The sequence below is a fragment of the Maylandia zebra genome, linkage group LG18, assembly GCF_041146795.1.
Source record: "Maylandia zebra isolate NMK-2024a linkage group LG18, Mzebra_GT3a, whole genome shotgun sequence".
In the NCBI taxonomy this organism is placed as follows: Eukaryota; Metazoa; Chordata; class Actinopteri; order Cichliformes; family Cichlidae; genus Maylandia; species Maylandia zebra.
In genome coordinates this window covers 2,794,027-2,818,807 of record NC_135184.1, presented here as the reverse complement: position 1 = coordinate 2,818,807, position 24,781 = coordinate 2,794,027, and the positions used below count along the sequence as shown (strand labels likewise).

The 24,781-nt window shown below is 40.0% G+C and overlaps 3 protein-coding genes across 4 annotated transcripts; 2 read left to right on the top strand and 1 right to left on the bottom strand.

Annotated features, from left to right (window-relative positions):
* The first annotated feature begins 694 nt into the window (after nt 1-694).
* Nucleotides 695-10,655, top strand: LOC101476101 (uncharacterized). Of its 2 annotated transcripts, XM_076876672.1 has the most exons (4): nt 696-841; nt 3,264-3,482; nt 4,307-4,419; nt 7,916-10,655. In XM_076876672.1, exon 4 carries the CDS (start codon nt 8,040-8,042, stop codon nt 9,702-9,704), a length of 1,665 nt encoding a protein of 554 aa, XP_076732787.1. In that variant the 5' UTR covers nt 696-841; nt 3,264-3,482; nt 4,307-4,419; nt 7,916-8,039; the 3' UTR covers nt 9,705-10,655. The 2 variants fall into 2 exon arrangements, with proteins under 2 accessions (XP_024661730.2, XP_076732787.1); XM_024805962.2 differs by lacking the exon at nt 3,264-3,482 and having other exon boundaries at nt 695-841.
* Nucleotides 10,656-12,860: 2,205 nt separating this feature from the next.
* Nucleotides 12,861-14,060, top strand: LOC106674488 (uncharacterized). Its single transcript, XM_014410495.3, has one exon. It carries the CDS (start codon nt 12,861-12,863, stop codon nt 14,058-14,060), a length of 1,200 nt encoding a protein of 399 aa, XP_014265981.2.
* Nucleotides 14,061-14,480: 420 nt separating this feature from the next.
* Nucleotides 14,481-24,725, bottom strand: crfb16 (cytokine receptor family member B16). The gene is made up of 8 exons (XM_076876709.1): nt 24,603-24,725; nt 24,397-24,524; nt 21,493-21,619; nt 19,308-19,498; nt 18,884-19,008; nt 18,358-18,505; nt 17,523-17,677; nt 14,481-17,237 (listed from the first exon to the last, which is right to left on the bottom strand). The coding sequence occupies exons 2-8, from the start codon at nt 24,446-24,448 to the stop codon at nt 17,109-17,111; spliced, it is 927 nt and encodes a 308-aa protein (XP_076732824.1). The 5' UTR covers nt 24,449-24,524; nt 24,603-24,725; the 3' UTR covers nt 14,481-17,108.
* Between the last annotated feature and the right edge of the window lie 56 nt (nt 24,726-24,781).

Below are 24,781 nucleotides of genomic sequence, written 5' to 3'. Positions count from 1 at the left end.
TCACGACATCTGTCCTTCCAGACTAATTTGAATGAATTAGAGAATTTCGTGATTCTCTGTACCGATTTGGGCATGACGAGCTCGAACGCTGACTTGACGCGTGTCACAGAAGTTCCTGCCAATCTAGTGTGTTTCAAATTTGAAGATTTTGAATTGTAAATGTACAAATGTTAAATATACATTTTAAAAATTATCTTATTGACAAAATTATTATTTTAAATTAATAAGTAAAAAAAGGAACTCTAAACTCTATGTACCTCTAAATGTGATTACTTTTTTCTTTGTCTTTCTTTTTTCTCCAAGTATAAAAATCAGTTGCAATTCAGTCATCGCTGAAGAGTCTGCACAAAGTGAGTCTTTTAACTCATATGTTTCACTTTTTCTTTTTTTTTCTTTTCTTCCCCAGCACAAACAAAGATAGAAATGTGTTCTGAAAACTTCCCTGAAAACTTCAGGTTCTCTCGACAGCTGCTTTTAAATATGACCTGTAACATTTTGTGATTTGACAAAATGTGTCAAATTACACATTTTGTCAATCATGACAACTTGAAAAAAGTTCCAAAGTTCTCCTCCAACAATTGTCTACTCTGCACTCTCTATAGCTACTGTTATCACTAGCTTGCCAATAACTGATAACTTGGATTGGCAATAGTTAAACATGTGACAGTGAACCTCTTTCAGGTTTCGATGTAGTGCTGCTGAAGTGTACCCAAACAACACGTTTTTCACGCTGCATGAAATGTGCACACTACACACTGTGTGCACACTGCATAAAAGCCCAAAAGGAGCCACAGAGTAAAGCAGACTTGCTCTCCCTTACTGGTCAGAGGCATACTAAGTGGTAAGTTGACAAATAAACTGAGGGGTTATTTTACTGTTTATCTGTTATTGAGTTGTATAAACTGAAAAAGGGGCTATTGATATGGTAAGGGGTGCCTGAGCACCACGTGCCAGTGGAGGTTAAGATCAACACAAGGTTTATGTAAAGTTTGTATTGTTTGGATAGGTTTTCTTTTAACATTGCATGCTACAGTAATTACAAGCTTTATAACTTATAAGATTTTTGTTAAAATTTAATGTAATAAATATTTTATTTTCACTCCATTTTGTGTTCTGTAATCTTGTGATAATCAAAACTAAAAGGAATCCTAATGATAAATGAATCTGATGGGTTTTTCAGACAGGACAGAGTTAGACTGAAAGGTGACAACTGATGATGTTAGCTTATGACATAATGCACTAGCATGAAGTTAAGTTTGGTTAGAAATGTACTACCCACGTAAAAGTTTAAACATTAAATATTCAAAATGAAAACAATGCCAGTGCTGCTTGTTTCTGTACACTTTTAATCTTACAGAGGCAGGAACTTCACTGATCTGCATGTGGAAAATCTGCTTATAAAATTATTACATTCAGAGGTTTCAGGTTAAATTACAATACAAATGACTATGTACCATGTGCTGCCAGGCACGTTTTAAACAGACATTACAAGACACTCGTGGTTAGGGATGGGTACCGGTGTCCGGTGCCATGATGGCACCGGTTCTGACATAAACGGTAGTAACCAGACCGAAAAGCAGCGCACGTTTCGGTGCTTTATTTCGGTGCTTTTTTTTCCTGAGCTGTGATACACTTCTAGCCAATCATTTTAGTTTCCGAGAATAGTTAGCGGGGCCAGGTACGTACGTTCTTTTAGAGCAGAGCTACAGATTAAAAATGTCCAAGGCGAAGCGGTCAAAAGTCTGGCTGTACTTCACAGCAAAAGATGCAAACTCAGCAGCAACAAGTGCTTTAAGCTGATACTGTGATACTGTCAAAGGAGGTAACACATCGAATCCGATGAAACACCTGGCGACGCATAGCGTTTTTTTTAAAAGCCCAGAAATGCGCCCTATTTGATAGCTTGCTGCGAGACCTCACACCGAGCACATCTACTGCGGGTGGGTTGCCTGTTATGCAACATCCCCAAAAACCCGAAGAGGAGAGTCCTGGCCCCTAGCCCTGCCAGTGTAGCAGAAATGATGAGGATGATGATGCAGCAGCAGCCGTTCTTCTCTGCGTGAGTAGCTTAATGTTGTTCGTGTGTAATTTACGCTGAGTAGGCTAACCACGTTATTACATTAATGCATGTAAGGTGAACTAGCAAACATCATCATAGCTACATGCGGCTGTCTTCTTGTTTGATGGCAGATACTCCCTTCACCCTGGCTAAAAAGGCTAAAATGACCAAAGAAAAAGTGGAAAACAGTTAAACATGAGAGGTTTAGGACAAAGTTTGTGTTTTTTCCATTGTTTAAGCTTCCAGCCAAGAGTGATACCATATATGCCCCATAGCTGCAGAAAAGGCTAACATTGTTATCTTTTTACAAAAAAACTGCTGAACATGAGAGGTTTTTGGACCAATTTTGTGTTCTCCATTCTTTAAGCACCGGTTTGAGCACCGGCACCGTTTCAAAAGTACCGATTTGGCACCGGTATCGGATAAAACCTAAACGATACCCATCCCTACTCGTGGTTATAAGTGGATACTTTAGTTCTATTGCAGCATATTCATGTTTACATATTTTCCTTTCCACATATAAATACACACACACACACACACACACACACACACACACACACTCCTCATGCCTATGGTACGACAACTTTTCTCCATACCCCTGGTACACTGCGTGGAAGCACTTTGCCACCCACACACACACACACACACACACACATGCACACACACACACACACACACACACACACACACACGCACACACACGCACACGCGCGCACACACCCACACACACACATGCACACACACGCACACCCACACACGCGCACACACACACGCGCACACACATATACATATGCAGATCAAAATAAGGATCTAATTGATAATAATGATACAATCAATAATAATAATCATCATCATCATAGTGTCACCAATAACAATAACATTAATGGGGACATGAAATGCTACACATATAAAGGCCAGTGACAGAATCGATAACTCAGAGGAAAATAAGGACATTAAAAGTAAAAATCAGTCTAAGGGGATCACTTACATGCTGCTCCTGGCTGAAACAATAAGTTTTATGCTAAGAAAGAAACGATAGACTGTCCACTTTTACTTTCATGTCTCTTTAGTAGTGATGTGCGGATCGATATTGAAATATCGATTCTTCCGATACTAGTAATTTATGTTCTAGAATCGATTCTCATATTAAAATATCGATATTTTAGTACTTTGGGGTAAATTTGTAATTTTTCATTTACAGGAACGCAGTGGAAAGAAAGTATAACATTCGGATCATCTAAATTGGAAGGAACTACTTCCTCTTCCATCATTTATAGTCGTGTGCGAAATACGGCTGTATAATTGTGTCGCAGCCCCTGCTGGCGTGCGCACTCACAACAATGGCTGAGCGTAAACGGAGTCACATGTGGACGTAAAATACATCGAAATCAGTGGTATCACACATCACTACTCTTTAGCAGTAAGTAGGTATGCGGCGTTTGGCTAGCTGCACTCAAACAGGAAAATCCAGCTGTTAATAGTAATGTTTGTTTGGAGAGCACTTTAAAAATAAGAACAGTGTGGACGAGAGCCTGTTTGAGTCAGGTGACAGGTGGTTCACTGGACAGAAAATGATTTTTCCACCTTTGGCCGAGGAGCTGCACAATTAGCCAATGCAATCAGTCTAATCTGACTCCTGCAAATCGGTGCCTGCTACACGGGCTGCCTTGACAGAAAGACATGACCACCATCGACCCAGCAGACTCTAGTTTGTTTGAGAGGATTTGAGTAGGATGCCTAAGGTCTGTCAGTCTCCCGGCTTGGAGAGCTCATTGTACATTGGACTTAACAGCATATCTACTTTAATAGAGGAACTCTTTTATTACTCCAGTTTCCTGAGACCTCTGTTTTGACCAGCACTGATGTTAAAGAGGAACTACAAGCCAGGGACCTGGCTCGCTCCTTTGCCTCCTTTGAAGTCAGCAAGAGTCTGCTCCTGAAGTTTGTGTTTCTAAGCTGGCCGCTGTATTTTTTGTTAATGAGCCACTTTACAAGAATGTGTCTTTGATTCCTCGTTGGTGCGTCCCATTCAGAGACTGTAACTCTGCCCTCGGCCTCACCAGAGACTGGGCTGGCCTCAAACTTCTGTCCAACTAGATCTCTATGTTGGGTCTAGCACATGGTGCTAATTATCATTGCAATAAAACTGTTTTAAAAAAAACGTCTTTTTGAGTAAATAGAGATGACACAGCCTTTACCAACCAGTAGCTCTGGTAATACCTGATATTGCATTTTTTCTGATAGGCCACACCTGCTCCAGCCTCACCTTCAACTTGTCATCACAGCCAAGTACATATGCCATTCAAGGACCCCAGGAAGCAATATCACAACTGAGCTGGTTTTATCGTCACAGCCAGGTAACAATAGTGTTATTTTTTCTATAATGTCAGATTTTTTTTAAAGATCCTAAGTACAAAAATGATAGCTCCCAAAACCGCTGTAAAAATAATATATAGTAACATTTTTTTTCTTCACTTTAACCAACTCGGTCTTTTAAAACTACTTCAATCTGAAACACAAATAAGAGTCTGACTCAGGTGGAGCAGAGGCTGCAGCACCCTGCAGATTTAAATTGACTATGAGCATTGCTACATAAAACTGCAGTTCCACATAAGCCACTGCATACAGGTTTGTCATGGCCACAGTTGCTGTAGGATTTCATCCATGGGCAGCAGTGCACAGTTGTTGGCATGGTGTGTAGGTCCCAGAATCAAACCTCTGGCTGGTGGGACGTAGGAGAGCGTTGCAGTCTCTGTAGGAGACCAAAATATGGAGATGGAGAAGTCCATCCTGTAACTGCTTCAACCAGCTCCTCCCCACTCTCAGCTTCAGATGAGTCCGAGTTCGACTCCAGCTGGTCTGTTTCTACCTCTGAGGCTTCCTCTGTGTGTCTTCACACTCACACTCAGCCTCCTGTGTGCTGTAAAGTCTTGCCATCTCCATAGTGACTGCTCCTCCACTACTGCGCATATTTCTACCCATGGCTGCAGTACAGCTGCATAGCTGAACGAGAACAAAAATTTTGTTTTGGTTCTTGCAACAGAGATATGTTAGAAGCTCTGAAAGGTTAGTCATCTTTTTTGTTATTAAATTAGTTACTGAATTAGTTTACAAAACAGTGGGGGTGTCCAAATTCATAGCCTGCATCCTCCTGAGGACCCAGCCTTCATGGTCTATGTGGGCCGGGTCCTCCGAAGTGAGCTGCTGTGAAATTGAACAGTCTAGCCTTCAGTTTTGCATCACCAGCTGTCTCGGAGGAGTTTAATAAAATCAGCCATCTGCTCCTTGCTATGTAAAATATAACAGGGCACTGGCGTAAATGTTTTATCGTCTCACACTTCTGTTTAATCAGTTTTCTGTTTGACGTTTATTCAGCTGTAATCTCAGCCAAAGCGATTTACTTACGAACAAATAAAACACTGAAAAAAGCCAAACAATAACATTTTTAAGTTATCTAAGTGACCTATATGTCATGTTTAACCTGAGTAGAGAAAGACCGCGGAGATCTGAAAACGATGTGCCGGGAGTTCGCAGTTATACCCCCGGCTAGCTATCGAGCTGGTGGGTAACTATGGGCTCAAATTGTGGTCATAAATATTTTGTACTTGTAAATCAGGATTTGTATGTGTAAAAAGAATTTGTGTGTGGACCAAAAAATACGTGTGAAACTCTGCACTCAAGTTTCAAGTTACAAGTATGAATTTTGACCCTATTTTTCTTCCTTTCAGCTGATTGGTCAATGTCATGTCAATCACTAATTTAACAGATGGGTTTGGCTGTTTGGGGGGCGCTTTTTGAACTGCAGGCAGTGTTGCCAACTTAGCGACTTTGTCGCTATATTGAGCGACTTTTCAGACCTCCTTAGCGACTTTTTTTCTAAAAAGCGACCAGCAACAAATCTGGCGACTTTTTCTGGTGTTATTGGAGACTTATTTATGACGACTTTTTGACGTGAAAGCGCGTGTTGCTCTTACTCTCAACAAGCAGCGGTGCTGCCGTGGGCACCTCACCCGTGCTAAAGTGCTCACGGGCGGAGGATAGTCCTCCCCCAGCTGCAGGAGATGTTCACACCTGTGCGTCCAAACTGCAAATGAATCGTGCATGAGCGAAGCTGCTGCTCCTGCTCTGACTGTAACACAGTCAGTTCTTCTTTCACTGTTATGCTGTTTTGTGGATCACAAGGTTTAAAACTACTTATAAACACACACACAAAGTAACTCCACCAGAGTGCCTATTTCGGATCACTTTTGCCGTTCGAAGAACGGATAAAGGAGCAGGGTTGGAATTGTGACATTAAAAATCAATAATTCCTGCTCCTTGTCGTTTCCATCTCTGACTTTATGTCCTCTACAAGAGTTTCTGTTTTTTTTATCTTCAAATGTTCAATAAAAACATGTATCGCTAATTCACAACGAAGAAAGCTTTGTAACTATCCCCACTAGTGAAGACTGTGTCATTTCCACAACACTGCCCCCCCCCCCCAGGTCCGCAGCGCTGTTGAAAAGGCTCTGGAGGTCCCTGTATTAAACACGTAGTCCTGTGACACAAAAATCACCAAACTCGGACGACCACAGACTGTTTTCCTTCCTGGTGATGAAGGAAAACGCTGGGCTGGCATGTAAAGGGCATTTATTCCCTTCAAGGACCTGAAGCTCCATAAAGCACCCCTCCAATAGCCAAACCTATCTGTTCTCTGATTGGATTGTTAAATTTGTGATTGACATGACATTGGCCAATCAGATGAAACGAAGAAAAATAGGGTCAAAATTCATACTTGAAACTTGAAACTTGAGTGCAGAGTTTCACACGTATTTTTTTGCTAAGTCCACACACAAATTCTTTACACACACAAATCCTGATTTACAAGTACAAAATATTTATGACCACAATTTGAGCCCATAGGTAACAGACGTCTCCAAAAACATCGGAGCACTTTTGCAAACGTGATATCTTGATAAACCGAGCAAATATTTGAAGTTTACACAGCTACATTCTCACCTGAAAATATCCTAAAAGTGTATTTTGTGACCCAGAAAGAGTAATAAGAGTAATATTAAAACTAAGTAGCTGCCGCCATTGTTGGAAACTGGAATTGGCTGGGCTGCGCTATGAATTCTGGGACATGGTGGGCCACGAAGGATACACCCGACCCATCCTTCAAATCTGGGGAAAAGTAGGACACATTTGGAGGAGTGTACAAATTTGGACAGCCTTCGTCGCATCGCTGTGACGTAATCGGCCTACAAATGCGGCCTCAGGAGGATGCAGCCTATGAATTTGGACACCCCCAGTGTGTGGCCTTATAGGAGAAAGGACTTGAGGACACACACCCACACACACAAACACACACGCGTGCACACACACTCCATTATCTAACAGCAATAATGGCCCAAACTTATCTTTTCATTAGCAAAGCACCCTTGCAGAAAACAGACAAAAGTAAAATTTTACTGCATGCTTTGAATGGTAAAAGTCACACCACATTAAAGAATAATATATAAATTTAAAACTGAAAGTGAGTAGTCCAAACTAAAATCTTAACATAAGATTTTATTTTCAGTGGGGATAATTTTTGGGCTTAGAATAAAATGTGGTGGTTTTTGTGTAGTTTAGCCATTTTAAGCTAATTTAAGGATCTAAGGCGACAATTCTACATAAAAAAAAAATAGATCGTTTTTTTCTTCGACATCTCCATGAGTACAGCGATAGAGCAGAATGCCATTCCCTCAATATCGATATAATGTCTTCCCTCACTTAAGATACACAGTCATTGTTAAGCACAGATCATTCCTATTTAAACTTGATGACTCTAATTCTGTGTATTTATATTTTGTACTTTTCATATTTCTTCAGATTTGGGCCTGAACAACACCTCCAGAGCAGAAGATATTGATGCTGACTGCACAGAGCGAGAAAGATCAACGAAAGATCAACGTCTTCATAGTAACTTTAGTAATTAATATAAAACAAAACGAGAATGTTCAGACGCTTTAAGGGAGAAAAAAGCCCCATAAAGCTTTCAGATGCTGTTAAAAAGATCAGCAAACTGCTGGAATCACATTCAGGACATCTCCCGGTTTATGTCATTCCCCTAAAAAATGATAAATTCAATGTCGATGGATGCAAGAGTTTTAGTTTCGGAGAAGAGTCCAGTAAACCTAATCGCACCATAATGGTTCTTGGAGCAACCGGTGCTGGGAAGACAACTCTCATCAACGGGATGATCAATTACATTTTAGGTGTTAAATGGGAGGATCCATATCGCTTTAACTTGGTGAATGAAACTCAGTCAACATCACAAGCTCACAGTCAGACCTCTGAAGTCGCTGTGTACAAAATCAACCACCAGGAGGGATTTCAAATCCCGTTCTCTCTGATCATTGTGGACACTCCAGGCTTTGGAGATACAAGAGGCATAGAAAGAGACAGAGAGATCGTAGAGCAGCTACGTAATCTCTTCACTTCCTCACATGGTGTCAGTGACATCGATGCTGTGTGTTTTGTAGCTCAGGCTGCTTTAGCACGACTCACACCAACACAAAAATATGTGTTTGATTCAGTGCTCTCAATCTTTGGCAAAGATGTGGCAGAAAACATCAGCATTGTGGTGACATTTGCAGACGGTCAGCGACCTCCAGTTCTCGAGGCGATCAATGCTGCAGGAGTCCCATGTCCTAAAACAAAAGACGGGCTGCCGGTTCACTTCAAATTCAATAACTCAGCGCTGTTTGCAAATAACAAATCAGCTGAAGGAGACAGAATGAGTGATGATGATGATGAAGGAGGCTTTGATCAGATGTTTTGGGAGATGGGGACAAAAAGCATGAAAAGGTTTTTTGCCACTCTGAATAAAATAGAAACTAAAAGCTTGACACTGACAAAGGAAGTCCTCAGAGAAAGAAAGCAGCTCGAGATTTCAGTTGAGAATCTGCAGGAGCAGGTGAAACTTGGGTTAGCCAAGCTTGAGGAGATAAAAGAGACGAGGGAAAAACTTAAAGAATATGAAGCAGAGATCAGCAGAAATGAGAACTTTGAATTTGAAGTTACTGTCAAAAAGCCTGTTCAGGAGGACATTTCTGGCTCTGGAAACTACATCACCAACTGTCAGCAGTGTCATGTCACCTGCCACTACCCTTGTGCCTATGCAAATGATGCAGATAAAAGGAGCTGTGGAGCAATGGGGCCAGATGGATATTGTACTCAATGTCCAGGAAAATGTATTTGGAATGTACACTTTAACCAGAAGTACAAATGGGGCTATGAAGATGTTAAAGAGAAAAGAACAATAAAGGAGCTGGAAGAAAAGTATCGGGAAGCCACAGGAGAGAAGATGACTGTTCAGAAAGTGATTGATAAACTGAATGCTGAGTATAAAAGTTTGCAGGCTGACGTAGTGAAACTGATGGAGAGATCTTCCAAGTGTCTGAACAGACTCAAAGAGATAGCACTGAAGCCAAACCCTCTGTCCACTCCAGAGTACATCGACATGCTTATTGAAGGAGAGAAATCTGAGGGCAAACCAGGCTGGAAGCAACGAGTTCAGTCTCTGAGGTCCATGAAGGAAAAAGCAGAGACAATGGCTAAAATAGAGCAAGGCAAGAAACTCCTGCGTCATCAAGAATCACTTGATGTTAATGCTTAGCAAGTCAACAAGGCAACTCGTCCAGAGTCAGAGAACGACTTCACCACAGTTCAGTTTGAACTTGTTTTGCAATGTAAGTGCGTGCTTCACCACTTGGCTGTACTACTGCAAGTAATTTAAGATGTAAACACAGCACAATGACAAAAATGAGTTTTTATTTTCTGGTTGAACTTGTTCTGCTCTTCTCCACACTCTGCTTGACACACACTACTCTCAGCTTTGGGTTTATTTCAATATCATTTCTTAATCTGTTTTGTTTACATTGAACTAAATTGTAATAATTAATTTTCTAACCTTAACTCTTCAAATTAAATTTGGGATAAAAAAAAGATAAATATAGTGCAAAGTCACATTTGTGCAAATGTGAATGTTACTAATATATAAAATCATTTTATGAGCTTCATTATGTTTTTGTCCATGATAGCATTCACGTCTGTTGTGGTGAATGATGGATGCATCAATAAATGTCAAACTATAACTACGTTTGTATTGTTGTGATGTTTGTGTTGTTAGCTAAGACATCTGTCCTCCGTCCACCCACATTAAAAATTCACTCCTTCACCTACTGGATCTTCACCTAATCACTGCTGAAAGTTATGATTGTCATTTTACAGCAAATCAAATGTTAAGAAATTAGAAAAAGCCCAAATGAATCAAACTTGTGCACCAAATTATTTTTGTTGAAAGTCATACAGAAAAGTCAGAATGCTGTCTAAGGAAGTTTTTCCTGAAACACTACTTCTGCATTTCGGCTTAGTTCTTTAAAAGGTCATGTTACTCATATGAGATTGTATTTACCTCATTTACCTCACCTGGTAAGTACTAGATGAAGTCATAGATCAACATGAAACCAACTCCATATCCAAGTCATTACGTTTTGGTCCATTGAATATAAACTTGAATTATTTTCCTCTTGGTTTTACTGCGGCTACTGTAAGTGCATTGATGTGAGCAGTATTTATGAAACAATTTAGAAACAGTAATTGTACAGATCTTGTGCTGTGTGCTGTTCTTGGGCCTATGGAAAACATCATTTAGTGTATACATTCTGGAATAAATGAGTTTACTCCAGTTTTATTTGGCATTATATTTGTCTAAATTTCACATGTGATTGTTGGTCATGAAGACCCTTTGTGTTCATCTGAAGCTCATGTAGGCATCAGGCGCAATTCTCCTGCAGCAGCTCTTCTTTCACTTTCAGCTTTGCTGTGAATGAGGGTGCGGAGGACCTCTGAGAATTCATACTTGTTTACACGGTCGCTGTCCTGTTCACTTCCACCATACGTTCTTCTTCCTGTACCCAGGGCAAAAAAACACACAAACACACACACAAAGAGAGAGAGGAGAAAACAAAGAAAAAAATCTGTCAAATTTTATTTTTCAAAATGTACTAAAATGGAAGACTAATGCATAACAAAATGTAAATTAAAATAATTCATTTTTAACTTTCAATATCTTTCATTATTATTAGTTTAGTTTGAAAACTACTTTATGTCATCTACAGCTAACTTCCTTTATATTTTGCTGCAGCATGGCTAAGCCTGTATGTGGGTGGGGGAGGGCCGTGCGCCTGTTTGCCACATTAAATGTCATGGATCGCTGTGTGGCAGGCAGGATGAGGACCCAAAAATGCAAACTCACAGACTCAGGGGATGAACTCAAAAAAATCACAGCTTTAATGCTGGAGAGGCAGATCGTAGGACATACAAAACTAAACTGGGAACAAGAAACTAAACACTCGCAGAGAGACACAGGGAGATCCACACAGCATGAGGGAGAACGCGACACAGAACTGAGGGAGACACAGACATAAATACACAGAGGGTTAACGAGGGAAGTGGGAGCACATGGGGAACACAGGTGACACTGATAACCATAACGAGACAGGGCGGGGTGAACATAACATGACGTATACAGGCGCGGGAGTCACCAAGTAAAACAGGAAGTACACGGGGGTTCAGACAGGAGGGGAGAGAGAGAGCACAGGAAGAACATAGCCATAACGGGCAGGGGAAACATGGAATAAACACAAAGAGGGGCACACAGGGGGTAAGAGTCACGAAAGGAAAACACTTAGGGAACAACACAACAGGACAACTCAGGAAACATGGCCTAAATAAGGAACGAAATACAAAAAATACAAGAAACTAAGAATACTGGGCCCACATCTTTCTTTCTGATAAAAGGTGCACTTCACAGTAAGTTCATGTTCACTGAGCTCTTTTTTGTTTATATGTATATATATATATATATATATATATATATATATATATATACATATGTGTGTGTGTGTGTGTGTGTCTTTTGTTTTATGTTTGTTTCATTTAGATATATTCATTTTAATTTATGAAAACATTTAATATTTATAATATTATTTGTACTAAGTATCCAAATATTGGTGTCCCTTTGTCATTTTTAATCTAATCGTTGTATTCTAGATGTTTCTGCACAGATAGTTTGCATTTTCCTCAAATTTGAATAATTTGAATACTGCAAATCTGTGTGTGTGTGTGTGTGTGTGTGTGTGTGTGTGTGTGTGTGTGTGTGTGTGTGTGTGTGTGTGTGTGTGTGATTTACCACCACACACAGCTGAGATCAAAGTGTGTGTGCATCTACAAGTAATCTCAGCAAAAACAAATAGATATCCACTACCAGTCAACAGTTTGAATCAGAATCAGAATACTTTATTAATCCCGAAGGAAATTAGGGTTACAGCAGGCAGCACGCTACTGGCGCATGCGCACTTACAAAGGAACCTTCTGACCAACTTTACAAAAACATGGGGAGACATGTCAGAAAGGTCGGCTGATAGGAAAAAAACAACGAAAATACATAACATGAGGTAAGAGCAGGAGAAAAAAAACTCCACTCAGACTGAGCTCCTAGTGGGAGAACAGTTTGATAATAGAAAAAACACCTCAGAAGACATTAAGTTGACTGCACATAATTTCAAATATTTGCTTTTTTAGAACTAGAAAAACTAACTTTTTCATTAAGTTCACAAAATAATATACAACACAACAGGAAATGTCTGGGTTTTTTAAAGAAGAAGGAGGCTCCATAAAGCTTTCAGATGCTGTTAAAATAAAAGTCAGCAAACCACTTGAAACACCACCAGGGTTTCTCCCTGTTTATATGATTCACCTGGAAAAGAACATGACATTCAATGTCGATGGATGCAAGAGATTCAGTATTGGAGAAGAGTCCAGTAAGCCTAATCGCACCATAATGCTTATGGGCGCAACCGGTGCTGGGAAGACAACTCTCATCAACGGGATGATCAATTACATTTTAGGTGTTAAATGGGAGGATCCATATCACTTTAACTTGGTGAATGAAACTCAGTCAACATCACAAGCTCACAGTCAGACCTCTGAAGTCACTGTGTACAAAATCAACCACCAGGAGGGATTTCAAATCCCGTTCTCTCTGATCATTGTGGACACTCCAGGCTTTGGAGATACAAGAGGCATAGAAAGAGACAGAGAGATCACAGAGCAGCTACGTATTCTCTTCACTTCCTCACATGGTGTCAGTGAAATCGATGCTGTGTGTTTTGTAGCTCAGGCTGCTTTAGCACGACTCACACCAACACAGAAATATGTGTTTGATTCAGTGCTCTCAATCTTTGGCAAAGATGTGGCAGAAAACATCAGCATTGTGGTGACATTTGCAGACGGTCAGCGACCATCAGTTCTCGAGGCGATCAATGCTGCAGGAGTCCCATGTCCTAAAACAAAAGACGGGCTGCCGGTTCACTTCAAATTCAATAACTCAGCGCTGTTTATAAACAACAAACCAGCTGTGGCAGAAAGCATGAATGATGATGATGACAATGATAATGATGATGATGAAGAGGACTTCAATCAGATGTTTTGGAAGATGGGGACGAAAAGTATAAAGAAGTTTTTTGCTGCTCTGAATAAAATAGAAACTAAAAGCTTGACACTGACAAAGGAAGTCCTCAGAGAAAGAAAGCAGCTCGAGATTTCAGTTGAGAATCTGCAGGTGCAGGTGAAACTTGGGTTAGCCAAGCTTGAGGAGATAAAAGAGACGAGGGAAAAAATTAAAAACTGCAAGGCAGAGATCAGCAGAAATGAAAGCTTTGAGTTTGAAGTTTCTGTTAAAATCCCTGTTCCGGAGGATATTTCGAATCCTGGAAACTACATCACTAATTGCAAGCAGTGTCATTACACCTGTCACTACCCTTGCCAGACAGCAAATGATGCAGATAAACGTGGCTGTGCAGCAATGGGGCCAGACGGATACTGTACAGAGTGCCCAGGGAAATGCATCTGGAATGTACGTTATAATCAGAAGTACAAATGGGTGTATAAAGAAGTTAAAGAGAAATGAACAATAAAGGAGCTGAGAAAAAAGTACTTGAAGGCCAAAGGAGAGAAGATGACTGTTCAAGCACTGGTTGACAAACTGAATGCTGAGTACGACTGTTTGCAGGCTGAGGTGGTGAAACTGGTGGAGAGATCTGCAGAGTGTCTGAACAGACTCAAAGAGATAGCACTGAAGCCAAACCCTCTGTCCACTCTAGAACACATCGACGTGCTTATTGAAGGAGAGAAATCTGAGGCTAAACCAGGCTGGAAGCAACGAGTTCAGTCTCTGACGTCCATGAAGGAAAAAGCAGAGCTCATGGCTCACGTGGAGAAATTTAATTAAACATTCTTGATGCTACATCTTTGACAATTCACAAATAAAATAAGATAAATAAAGACAGAAGTAGCATCAAATATTTGGAGGCATTAAATCTCAGCCAGCAACAACAATATTAAGTAATTTAAGGTTTTACCACTTGTGCAATTCTTTTGTTTTTCTATGTTTTCTATGTTTTTTTGTTTTTTTTTACAGTTTAATGCTTTATCATTTTTTACATCACTTTAGACAACATAAAACCTAAATAACATACAACACTGATCACAACATAACTGTTTTATTTCTTCATTCAATTATTTTATTCCCTCTTAACTGTTTATAATGCCTGACACACACACACTGTTCTCCATGTTTTAAACCTGCTTAATGTTTTTATGTCATAAAATGCAAATATCATTGATATAAGAGATTTTTATTCTGAGTTACATGTTATGTCTATTCTTGTAATAGCCTGCTGAATGATGGTGACATCATTAAATAATAAACTTTGATAAACTTGAGAGCACATAAGCTGCTGTCTGTCGTGATCCTTCATTGCACAGATTGGCATCTCACTCACTCTGTACTGCAGTCAGTGTAGAAAAGATGGTAACTCGAGTTATAAACAGGTGACAAACAGTCACTGTTAATATTTTGGTTTCTGTCCTAGTATTTCTACTTCTCAGGTTTTGTGTTTTGAGCTCTTTCTGTTCTGTGTCTCTGTGTTCCCTCTCTGTTGCCATGTCTGATAGTGTTAAGCTCGTGTCTGTGCATACCTGTTGTATTGTGTGTACACCACGTGTAAGTAAAGCTCACTCATTGCACATAAGCCAGTGCCTGCATTTGGGTCTCTCTCTCTCCACTTCACTTCAATAATTCAATTTTCACAAATTTACGACAAAGCAAAACTATAAATACTCATCTTCTAGAGTGTTTCCAATGATAATACCTGACATGGGCTATTGCCCTGCTGTAAGTTTCCTCATAGGTTATACAGTGCAATAATGAAGCTCTCTGAAGACGCTTCTCACAATCTAATTTCTTTTTTTCCTAAAACAGTAAATATTATCATGGCCTTAACAAAAATGTGTCATATCCACACATCCATCCAATTCAGACTGCAGGGAGGCTAAAACCCATCACAACTCCAGTACAGCAAAAACAAGAGGCGCAGAACACAGAACACCTAGTAAAAAGATTTAAAGGCTGATAATCCACAAACACGTTTATTCAATGAATTTACCTCATTGAATATCTCTCTCTCTCTCTCTCTCTCTCTCTCTCTCTCACATTACATACACATGCACGGACCACAATAAGTACACTGAGCTCATTACTCGGTCCAGAGTAGATCAACATTCAACGTTTGTTTAAAATCATCTCTGTCACATTGGTTGTTTACTCGACAGCACGCTCTAAGTGTGGTATAGAGTTTCTCCTAAAGGCAGAAAGTCTGGAGCACAGAAACTGAGTGTGACCTCTCTGATACAGGTTTTCTCTGACTGAGGTTTCAGGTTTTGTTGAGCCAGCAAATACCACGAAAGCCTGACAATGTTGACCTGACTTCATGGCTCACCCTTCAGGTCCAAGGTTACAGAAAATAAACAATGCTCATCTGTAAGTGTTTAGCTGTAACCCAACAATATCTGCTCCGTCACAGCAAGCTTATTTCAAAAACATGACACACTGCATGTGCTTTAATTATAACTTCATCCTAACAGCACATTTTCAGCAGTGATGTGACAGCATCTCGTACACATCACTGCAGTTTAATTATACACGTTAACAAAGGCGACGTTAACGTAAAGCACCAGCTAGAAATCAACACATGTAGTTTCACTCTAAAAGAACTAAAGAGGTAGCACTGTAAGATAACAAGAACAGAGTCTGGCATCAGAGTGTTTTAAATACAGATTTGTAAAGCTTGCTCTAAAATGAGCATTAACAACTCTTAGTACCAAAATATTAAGAAGCTGATGAAGTCAGTCCGAGCTCCTTCTGCAGGTCTGATGGTTTGTTTAATTTGTAGGCAGCATGTTGCTCACAACTTTTGAACTGAATTTTACAGACTGACACGCGTAGTGAATCCTGTGGTTGGTCTGCTGGACTGATGGCTTTGTAAGAAGCTCATACTGGTTCAATTCAAACAGAATGTAATCTTTAGTTGGTAAATATATTTTCTTGAGTAATATACTTAAATGTACTCGGTGAAAATATGCCTGTATCCCTGCTTGATTCATTACTGCTTCATTTCACAATCAAAGTGTGATGGTTCATTTGCTTAACAGTTTCACAATCAGCAGTTACACAGTAATACTTAAAATGTCTCTTCATTTCCCAAGATTTTTTTTCCACAAATCTTTCAATAGCATTGTTGCTGAAAGGCAGAGCTAAGAACAAAGACAGAACGTAAATTCTTCCCTACATCTTTGTTTACTACCACTGTGGATCTGCTTGAATCTTGAATAAATCCTGTCCTCCTTCTGTGGGCTTCGTAGCGCTTTAAAAGTCACACAAATACCCAGGTTTTTCTTCTGAAGAGAAGTCAACAGGGAATGTAGACACTTGTCAGCTTTGTCGGGGCTCACAGGGGCTTCTTGTTCCACCTCCAACTCTGATCAGAGGGTCATAAATGGACCATTCAAATGTTGCGTGCTGCTCCGTGTGACCCTCCAACAGCTATACTGCAGGACTGTAGCACGACGTTACTTCCTTGTTGTCCTGCTGTAGATTCTCAGTGAGTTTCAGCTTGGTTTAGTCTTCCTGATGGGTTATCAGTGCAGCATCAGTCTGTGATGAGGTTTGATTTGGCTCCATCACCATCTGGTCACAAAGCTCCTTCTCCTGAGGGCTCATTGGGATTTGAATGTCCCAATTACCTCTCTGTAGAAAAACAGACCAAGATATGGAAAACTTCACTAAACAGTAGATCATTTTACTTCACACTGAACCTCAAACTTAGTCAGTACGTGCAGTAACACTCTTTACTATGTGTATTTATGATTTAGGTGTCAGATATTCGGTAGAAACAATAATTATGAGTGTATCACCAGCAGGGTGCGCTAAAGTACTGCTGCTGTTAGGTTTGCTGATATAAATTGTGACCTCCTGGTTCAGATATTTTACACCACAGGTATTCTGTCTGTGTAGATGAGAGGTAGTACTGACCAGAGACTGTGGCAGAGGCTCTTTATGGAAATGTGTTTTACAGGTTTCTGGACGACAGTGAACGATGGACCAGAATAAAACAAACAGGAGTCCCGCCATGATGATGACCGTCACCGTCAGGGTGGTTGGCGTCTTCCAGGCAGGAGCATCTGGATCTGCAGATGAGTCGGGAGTCAAAACCTCAGTGAGCGCTCTTTTAGTTCACTGCATAAATGCTGGCTTTAAAAAATGTCTGTTCAATGATCAGAATTAGATTCAGACCTTTTAGTTCTTTAGGTTCTTTCTGGATTTTATTGTTTTTTCTCTGCGTCTAATGTTCACATTTTCTTGATGTTCAGATATTTTTTAATTGAACATTTAATTATTTTGAATAATTGATGAGGAAACAAGGACCACTGTTTCCAAAACTAAGAAAAGCCTCATCTGGACAACGAGGAAGGTTCCATATTTTAATTTAATTATAAGCACAAATCTTGATGTTTCTGTGAAGTAAAGACTTTATAGGCAGATCATGTGGAATAAGAGAATGGCTTTGATGGTGAAGATCTTTTTCTAAAATTGTGAATGTTTTTTAAAATTTGGATTTCTTTTGGGAAAGGGAAGACTTTTATTAAATGCTTTTTTGCAAAGTGATGAAGGTTTTAACTTCAATGAACTACCAGGTATTATGAAAAGAGAAACATCTCTGAAACTAAGAAAATATTTTATGAAATACATTTTAAATTAGAAGGATATTTAAGCATGACCTACAGATTTTATTGTAATTTAGAAACATGTTCAAAGTTAAAACATTTTAGGAAAGTAAGTGTGTGTGTGTGTGTGTTTACGCCTGTACCTATGATGGACACACACTGGGTGTCAGTGCTGTTGCTGCGAAACCCTGAGTTCAGCACAGTCTGCGCTGTGACGCAGTACACTGCTCCCTCCTGCAGGGCGGCGATGTGCAGCACCTCTTCCTCAGCAGGCATCGAGTACACGACAGCCTAAAAGAGATCAAAATAACGAAAATGTGAGTTTTTTTTTTAATTTTAAACAATGAAACAAAGAATACAGCAAATGCATAAAAAACAAAGCTTAAACTGTGTCATTAAATTAAGTCAGAAAGGAGGAGACACGAAAAAAGAAACAGTGTAAGAAAAGGGGACAAAAAGCAAGAGTGTGGGGAGAAAACATGAAAACGTGAGAATAAAGGTGGATTAAAAGAAATGGAAGGACAGGCGGAAAGAAAAAAGAAAACAGAAACAAGGAAAGGAATCACAATCTCAACGAAAATAAATAATCAAGGAAAATAAAAGAAAGGAGCAAACGCAAGAATGAAAACATGAACTAGAAATAAAGAGAAAAGGAGATCAGATAACGACCTGCAGCTTTTCGCCTTTTTTCCAAACGGTCACATCGACGGTTGACGTCAGAGGAAGAGTCTCAAACGACACCTGGATGGCGTCGCCTGCTGACATCACTGTCATCTTTGGTACCGACAGCTTGGCTGCACACAGGAATCACTCTTTATTATTTCTATTAGAAAATGTTTTTTTCTTGGCCAGGTTCACAGGATCACGTGGGCTCTTCAAAGTAAGTCTCACATATTTAAAAATTCAAAAATTCAAATGGACTTTTCTGCACATTTACTATCTATCAGATATTTTAAAACCAAGGCCTCTTTCTTTCCTTTAGTGCCTGACTTTTCTCTTCCTGCCTGACGATACGTCTCAGCTGAAGACAAACATCCATAAACACACCGAACATCAGCCGTAAAACAGACGTAGCTGTCAGCTCTTGTCTTACTTTGTCTCCTATTGAAGGGAGGTCTGAGTTTGGTCCAGGCGGAGCGCTGCGAGCCGCAATGCGCTCTGACCCGGATGTTGTAGTCAGAGTCTGATCCCAGGTCAGAGGTCAGGTCACAGTGACTGAGCGTGATCCGCTGGCACCCTGGAGCCTCCATCCACCTGCCGTTCTGATGCTCCAGCTCAAACTCTCTGCGGACGTCGAGCACAGAAAGAGTTTTAGTTTTCTTTTAGATATTTCTTGGGAACAGAACAGAGACTCTAAAAGTTCATATAACAAATTTCGATTCATATAACGATTTCTTCATCCAGCACTTTATGGTTCATTTAGTCATATTAGTGACCAGCTGTTGCATTTCAATCCAATTATCCCTGTTTTTAATGTCCATATTTTGTTAATCTACCTCTGTTGTATACAGTGCTTTGAGTAGAAAGCGATATAAGAATCAGTCCATTTACCATCTTTAGATGCTAAACATGATGTGAACTCATTGTCTCCTGTGGTTGAACTTTCTTCCTCTTTCTGAGAAGCTACAGTGAGGTAATAATAGATTCTTCTCAAGAAAACTATGATGCTGGAGCTGAGGAGGAACGTAGGTCTGAACAAATACAACCAATAAACTCTCTGCAGTGTAACAGCTTCTTTGAGTGTCACTGTTTATAAATCTGTCTTTCCTGCCTCAGTGATTCCCCTCCTGCTACTCGCTGGGTAATTTTGATAAAGCTGTTTTTATTAGCTTCATTTAAAGGAGCTTTTAAAATACACCTCTGCACGACTCCACCTCCTCCACCACGCACGCAGCAGTCCTCATTGCATTTGTTGTTTATTGCACATCACTGAAGATTTAGCACAGCAATGACTCAGGATTCAGTCAGAGTCAACCTGTTAGGTGGCATTTATGACATTTATCAGAGGATCAGAGGTGTGGCTGAGCCTGTCTATCGTTAGGTTTTGGTGTGAGCTCATAAAGCTTTTACATCAGGATGATTTTTGTCTTTAAATATTTATAATAAAAAGCAGAGGAATAATTAAGTTTATGGTTGTAAAACTTTATAAACATCATTGCATCTGCATGCATCTGTGTGCTTTCACTGTTGGAGTGCATACACCCATACCCGAGCCTTACACCCATAGCCAGGTCTTACACTGCTGCTACGCCTCCAAAGCAGAAAAAGAGGGTGGAACCACAGGTGAGAGTTTTTCGAACAGGTCTTATGATCTCACTGTTAGTGATTTGTTGGAAGTTATTTACTCCTTAATTTAAAGGTGGTTTTTAGACGTCTCTCTTGTGTTGCAGTGAGAAAAGACACTGAAATTCTCTCAGTTATGAAACTGTTACTGACTGAACAGCTGTAATCTTTGTGGCTTACACTCAGGTGACTTAGAACAAACTGAGGCTGTAATAACTAGAATAAAGCACTAAGCAAAAACACTTCCGTCCAGCTATGAACACAGACGTACCTGCTGATCATTCTTTGCTCCTGTTGTTTTAGGTCACATGGTTAGAATTACATCAAGAACAATGTCTCCCTGTCAGGATCACTTAGTTTTAGCTGTCGTTGTATACAAATACAAACATGCAATAAACCCTGTTGGTCATTTCTGTGTTTGTCAGTTTGCAGCAAAGACACGAGAGTCGGTGCTGTTTGTTTGTCGGCTCTCAGTCTCAACACTGAGGTCGTTGTTCTAGTCCAGTCTTCTTGCTCGCCTTTATGTTCAATCAGCCTCTACTCTGCGTAGTTTAAATCTGTGCTCTCAGTCCCGCTTTTAGGCCTTCATTCATTCAACCCACCTCCTCTCCATCTCCACCTCACAGACACCTCAGTCAGAGCTCCATCCAAGCCTCAGTCTTCATCTTCACCACCACCTGCATCTACACTCTGCGGCGTCCTGTCCTAAATCCTCTCACCGTGGAATTCTGACTGCCGTGATGTCTCATCGGAGTCTAATCCCCAAACTCTGCCTCAATAAACCATGTTTCAATTCTTCAAAGTGATCTCTCTGTATTGAGCTACAGGATGAGGTTGACTTTGAGCTCCAAACTGTTCTTACTAAAATTCATATTTTTAAAAGTCATCATCAGTTTGTTTTGTGTATGACTTTTTAATATGGATCATTCAATATGGATGTTCTGTTGGGGACTAGTGTAAGCAAATATTTGATCAGCATTTTTTACAATACTTACCCCTGATACTGGACAGAGTACAGAAGTGTAGTGTTGCATGAAGCCTGCAGGGGGGGCCACCTCAGCATGTGTCTCATGTCGACAGACTCCATGAAAACACTGCCAGGAGCCGGTAGCGTCCAAACATCTGCAGCCACAGTAAAATGTCAGATCAAATGTTATAAATCAGGTATCATAAAAAATTTAATATTAAGTCAAATTTAATATGAGCAGAACACGTCCTGATATCCTCTGGTGACATATGACTAATCAAAACATCAGATGGATATTAAAAAAGGAAATTGAAGCTCCAGCTGCAGACACGTATAAACCCAATCTAATCTAATACTGTTTGCCTGCATCTCATCGTTACACACACTGACTTATTAGTCAGAAGGTTCACTTTGTGTTTTGCACTTGTGTTTCCAGTTTTCTGATTGGTTTCATTTAGTTTGGGAAAAAGATATCTGGCCTTAACCGTGTGCCTCAAAACATACTGCACAGAAAAATGCGATAACTTGATGCTAAAGCCCAGCATGAGTCATAACTTGCTGAACGTCCATATTCGCTGCATTGCTGCACTGACTGTGCTCAAGCTATCGGTGTTTCCGTCTTACTGGTAGTTACTATTGCCACTGACCTCCCACTGCAACAAGTTAAACTACAGTCACTAAACCATCTTTTGGCACCAAATGGTATTATAGTAAAACCAACTCCAGTTCAGCTGCAGCATAACAAATAGAGGTTTTTGACATTAAGACATAATATTTGTTCTTCATTTTGGAAAATGTATCTATTTTTAAATGCATTCATTATAAATTGTTATCATTAAGTAAAGTTTCAAAAAGCCCAAAATAATAAAGAAAAGCCCCCAAAGTTCATAAATGTCATGCATGTCAGTTTTTACTTCACTTGGCTTGCTGAGCCCAGGTGAGAGTAGTGCACAGCTCTACACGGGTATAACAGGGATAGTAATGATCAGTACTTTGAGGAGCATCCATGAGTTCTGAGCAAAGCACACTCGTCTCGGCTTTGCTTGCATGTACGTGACAGAGCGACTGTCTGCATTGGCTCCACACACGTCAGGATGAGGGGAAATAAGGCAGGTTGGTCTTTTCAAAGCGGGGTTCAGTGAAGAAATGGAGAAAAGGAAACTCAATCATTTTCATTTATGGTCAAATTAACTGTATTATTAGTTGGTAGATGTGATGAAAACAACATTAAAAAATAACTATTGTAAAAGTTACACTTATTCAAAAGGCTTGAATTAATATTTTTAAGATCTACTGGATGTCAGACTGGATACTGATGAAGCTGATGTTCCTCCTTCAGTGACTGTGGCGTACAAGAATCGAGTGTCTGATTGGGCAATACAAGAGTCCACTTACACTGTAAGATCTGCAGTGGACTTTCTTGTGTAGGTGTACTTTTGTATTACTGACGTATTTTCTATTTTCCAAATTTTTTAGGGGGGAGGAAACGAATATGGGCTGTAATTATTTAATAACTCATAAATCTGAGTAATTTTGTGGTGGCTTAGGCTGACGTGTGTGTGACACTGCTGCTCGCTGTTTACATGACTGAACCTGGATCCGTCTGCTGTGTTTGCCCTGTTGACGCCTTTAGGTGCATTTTTAACGCAATTATCAGATTCTTCACCTGTGATAGATTTTACTAGAAGACCTCCAATAATTTTTGATGTTTAGTATTTATTTATATGACTAATCATACTCATCTGTACTCATACAATTTATGCATACAGTCGTTTTAAAGTTCTTTATGAATAAAGATGATGATGATGATGATGATGATGATGATGATGCTCTCTATAGCTTTAACTGCTCACTTGGCTTTCACTCAACAAACATGAGATAACACAGATTCCTTCAGTCGTGTTGTGCCGAGACATCACCGGTGCAGCCGAGCTTGTTCATCTACAACAGCTCAACTAATTAAAATGTAACAATAAAAGGCATTAAGCTATGACTTTCCATTACACTCAATGAAAGCTTCTTTAAAACATTTCAGGGCTATTATAACATAATGCAATGTTACGCTCACAGCAGCTTCAACATTATCAGATAATGTCAGAAGTCCGGAGAGTTTTCCGTTCAGTTTTATTCTGCCACATATTAAATTTAATAAAATAAAATAAAGAAAAAAACAGACATAAGTAGTCGTAGTTAAAAGTTTGTGCAGCGTAAATAAGTTACTGTTTATTATTCGAGCTGGCAGCTATAAGAATCACACAAACTCCTGCTTCATGTGTGTGTGTGGAGCGCACACCATAACTGCTTCTGCACCTTCACGGGGTTCACAGGGAGGTCACAGAGACACGACTGACCTCCGCTGGTAATTACTTCTTATTCTACAGATTTAAAAATATATCACGTTGTGTTAATACAGATAAGAATAGACACATTTATAAGCAAGTGAAATCATTTCCAGCTGAAGCATGAAGTTGACATATCCATTAATAACTTAGTAATTATGATGCTGTTATCACAACAATGTGTGTGTGTTTGCACACAGTCTACTATAACTTTAGAACCTAAGTGGTATATGGTTTTTAACCTTTTAATGTTTTAATGTTTTCTACAACAGTTTTATAAACTACAATTTTTTAATCAAGTATCCAGATTTGTGTGTGTGTCTGTGTGTGTGTGTGTGTGTGTGTGTGTGTGTGTGTGTGTGTGTGTGTGTGTGTGTGTGTGTGTGTGTGTGTGTGTGTGTGTGGACTCTCCATAAACCATCCCATTCAAAAAGAAATCCTGGTAAAGCAGCAGCCAGACTCCCTCCTGGAGGATTTTCCAGCCTGTTAGTTGATCTTGTGTGAACAGCGCCTAATGCTGCAGAGCCTTCATGTGATTGTGTGTTGGGCTCAGACAGAAATCAGGTCTCTGTGTCAGCTGAATGCAAACTCACCATTTGTGAAATTCAGCAGGGTCATCATCAGCAGCAGGAGACTGACAGTCATGACTGCAGCACTTATCTCCAGACCAGAGGGAGAAATGAGCCCGTCGGTTCCTTCATAGCCAAATCTGAGCAGGTACCTGCACACAGGCGGATCGTTAATATGAGATTAAAAATCCAGATCTCTGTCAAAATAACCCAGATCCTTCTGTGCTCACTCAGGTCTTGAAGACAATTGGAAGATCACAGTGAAATCACAGGTTTCAGTTCGTCTATCGTCTTTCTGCCAAACTCCTCTTTCAAACTCGTAAGAAGCGTCTTTCGTCTCTCTGTAACTCGGCTCTTCTCTGACCTGCAGAGAGGAGCTAGTGTGTCCGGATGCTGAGGGTGTATTTGG

Bases quoted from the DNA above. Each gene is read 5' to 3' on its own strand.
- LOC101476101 (XM_024805962.2), top strand. From the start codon at position 8,040: ATGTTCAGACGCTTTAAGGGAGAAAAAAGCCCCATAAAGCTTTCAGAT.
- LOC106674488 (XM_014410495.3), top strand. From the start codon at position 12,861: ATGACATTCAATGTCGATGGATGCAAGAGATTCAGTATTGGAGAAGAG.
- crfb16 (XM_076876709.1), bottom strand. From the start codon at position 24,448: ATGACTGTCAGTCTCCTGCTGCTGATGATGACCCTGCTGAATTTCACA. The intron at 19,499-21,492 runs GTAAGTATTGTA...CGACGTCCGCAG, and splicing joins TACTCTGTCCAGTATCAGGG to AGAGTTTGAGCTGGAGCATC. The intron at 17,238-17,522 runs GTCAGTACTACC...GTTTTTCTACAG, and splicing joins AGCCTCTGCCACAGTCTCTG to AGAGGTAATTGGGACATTCA.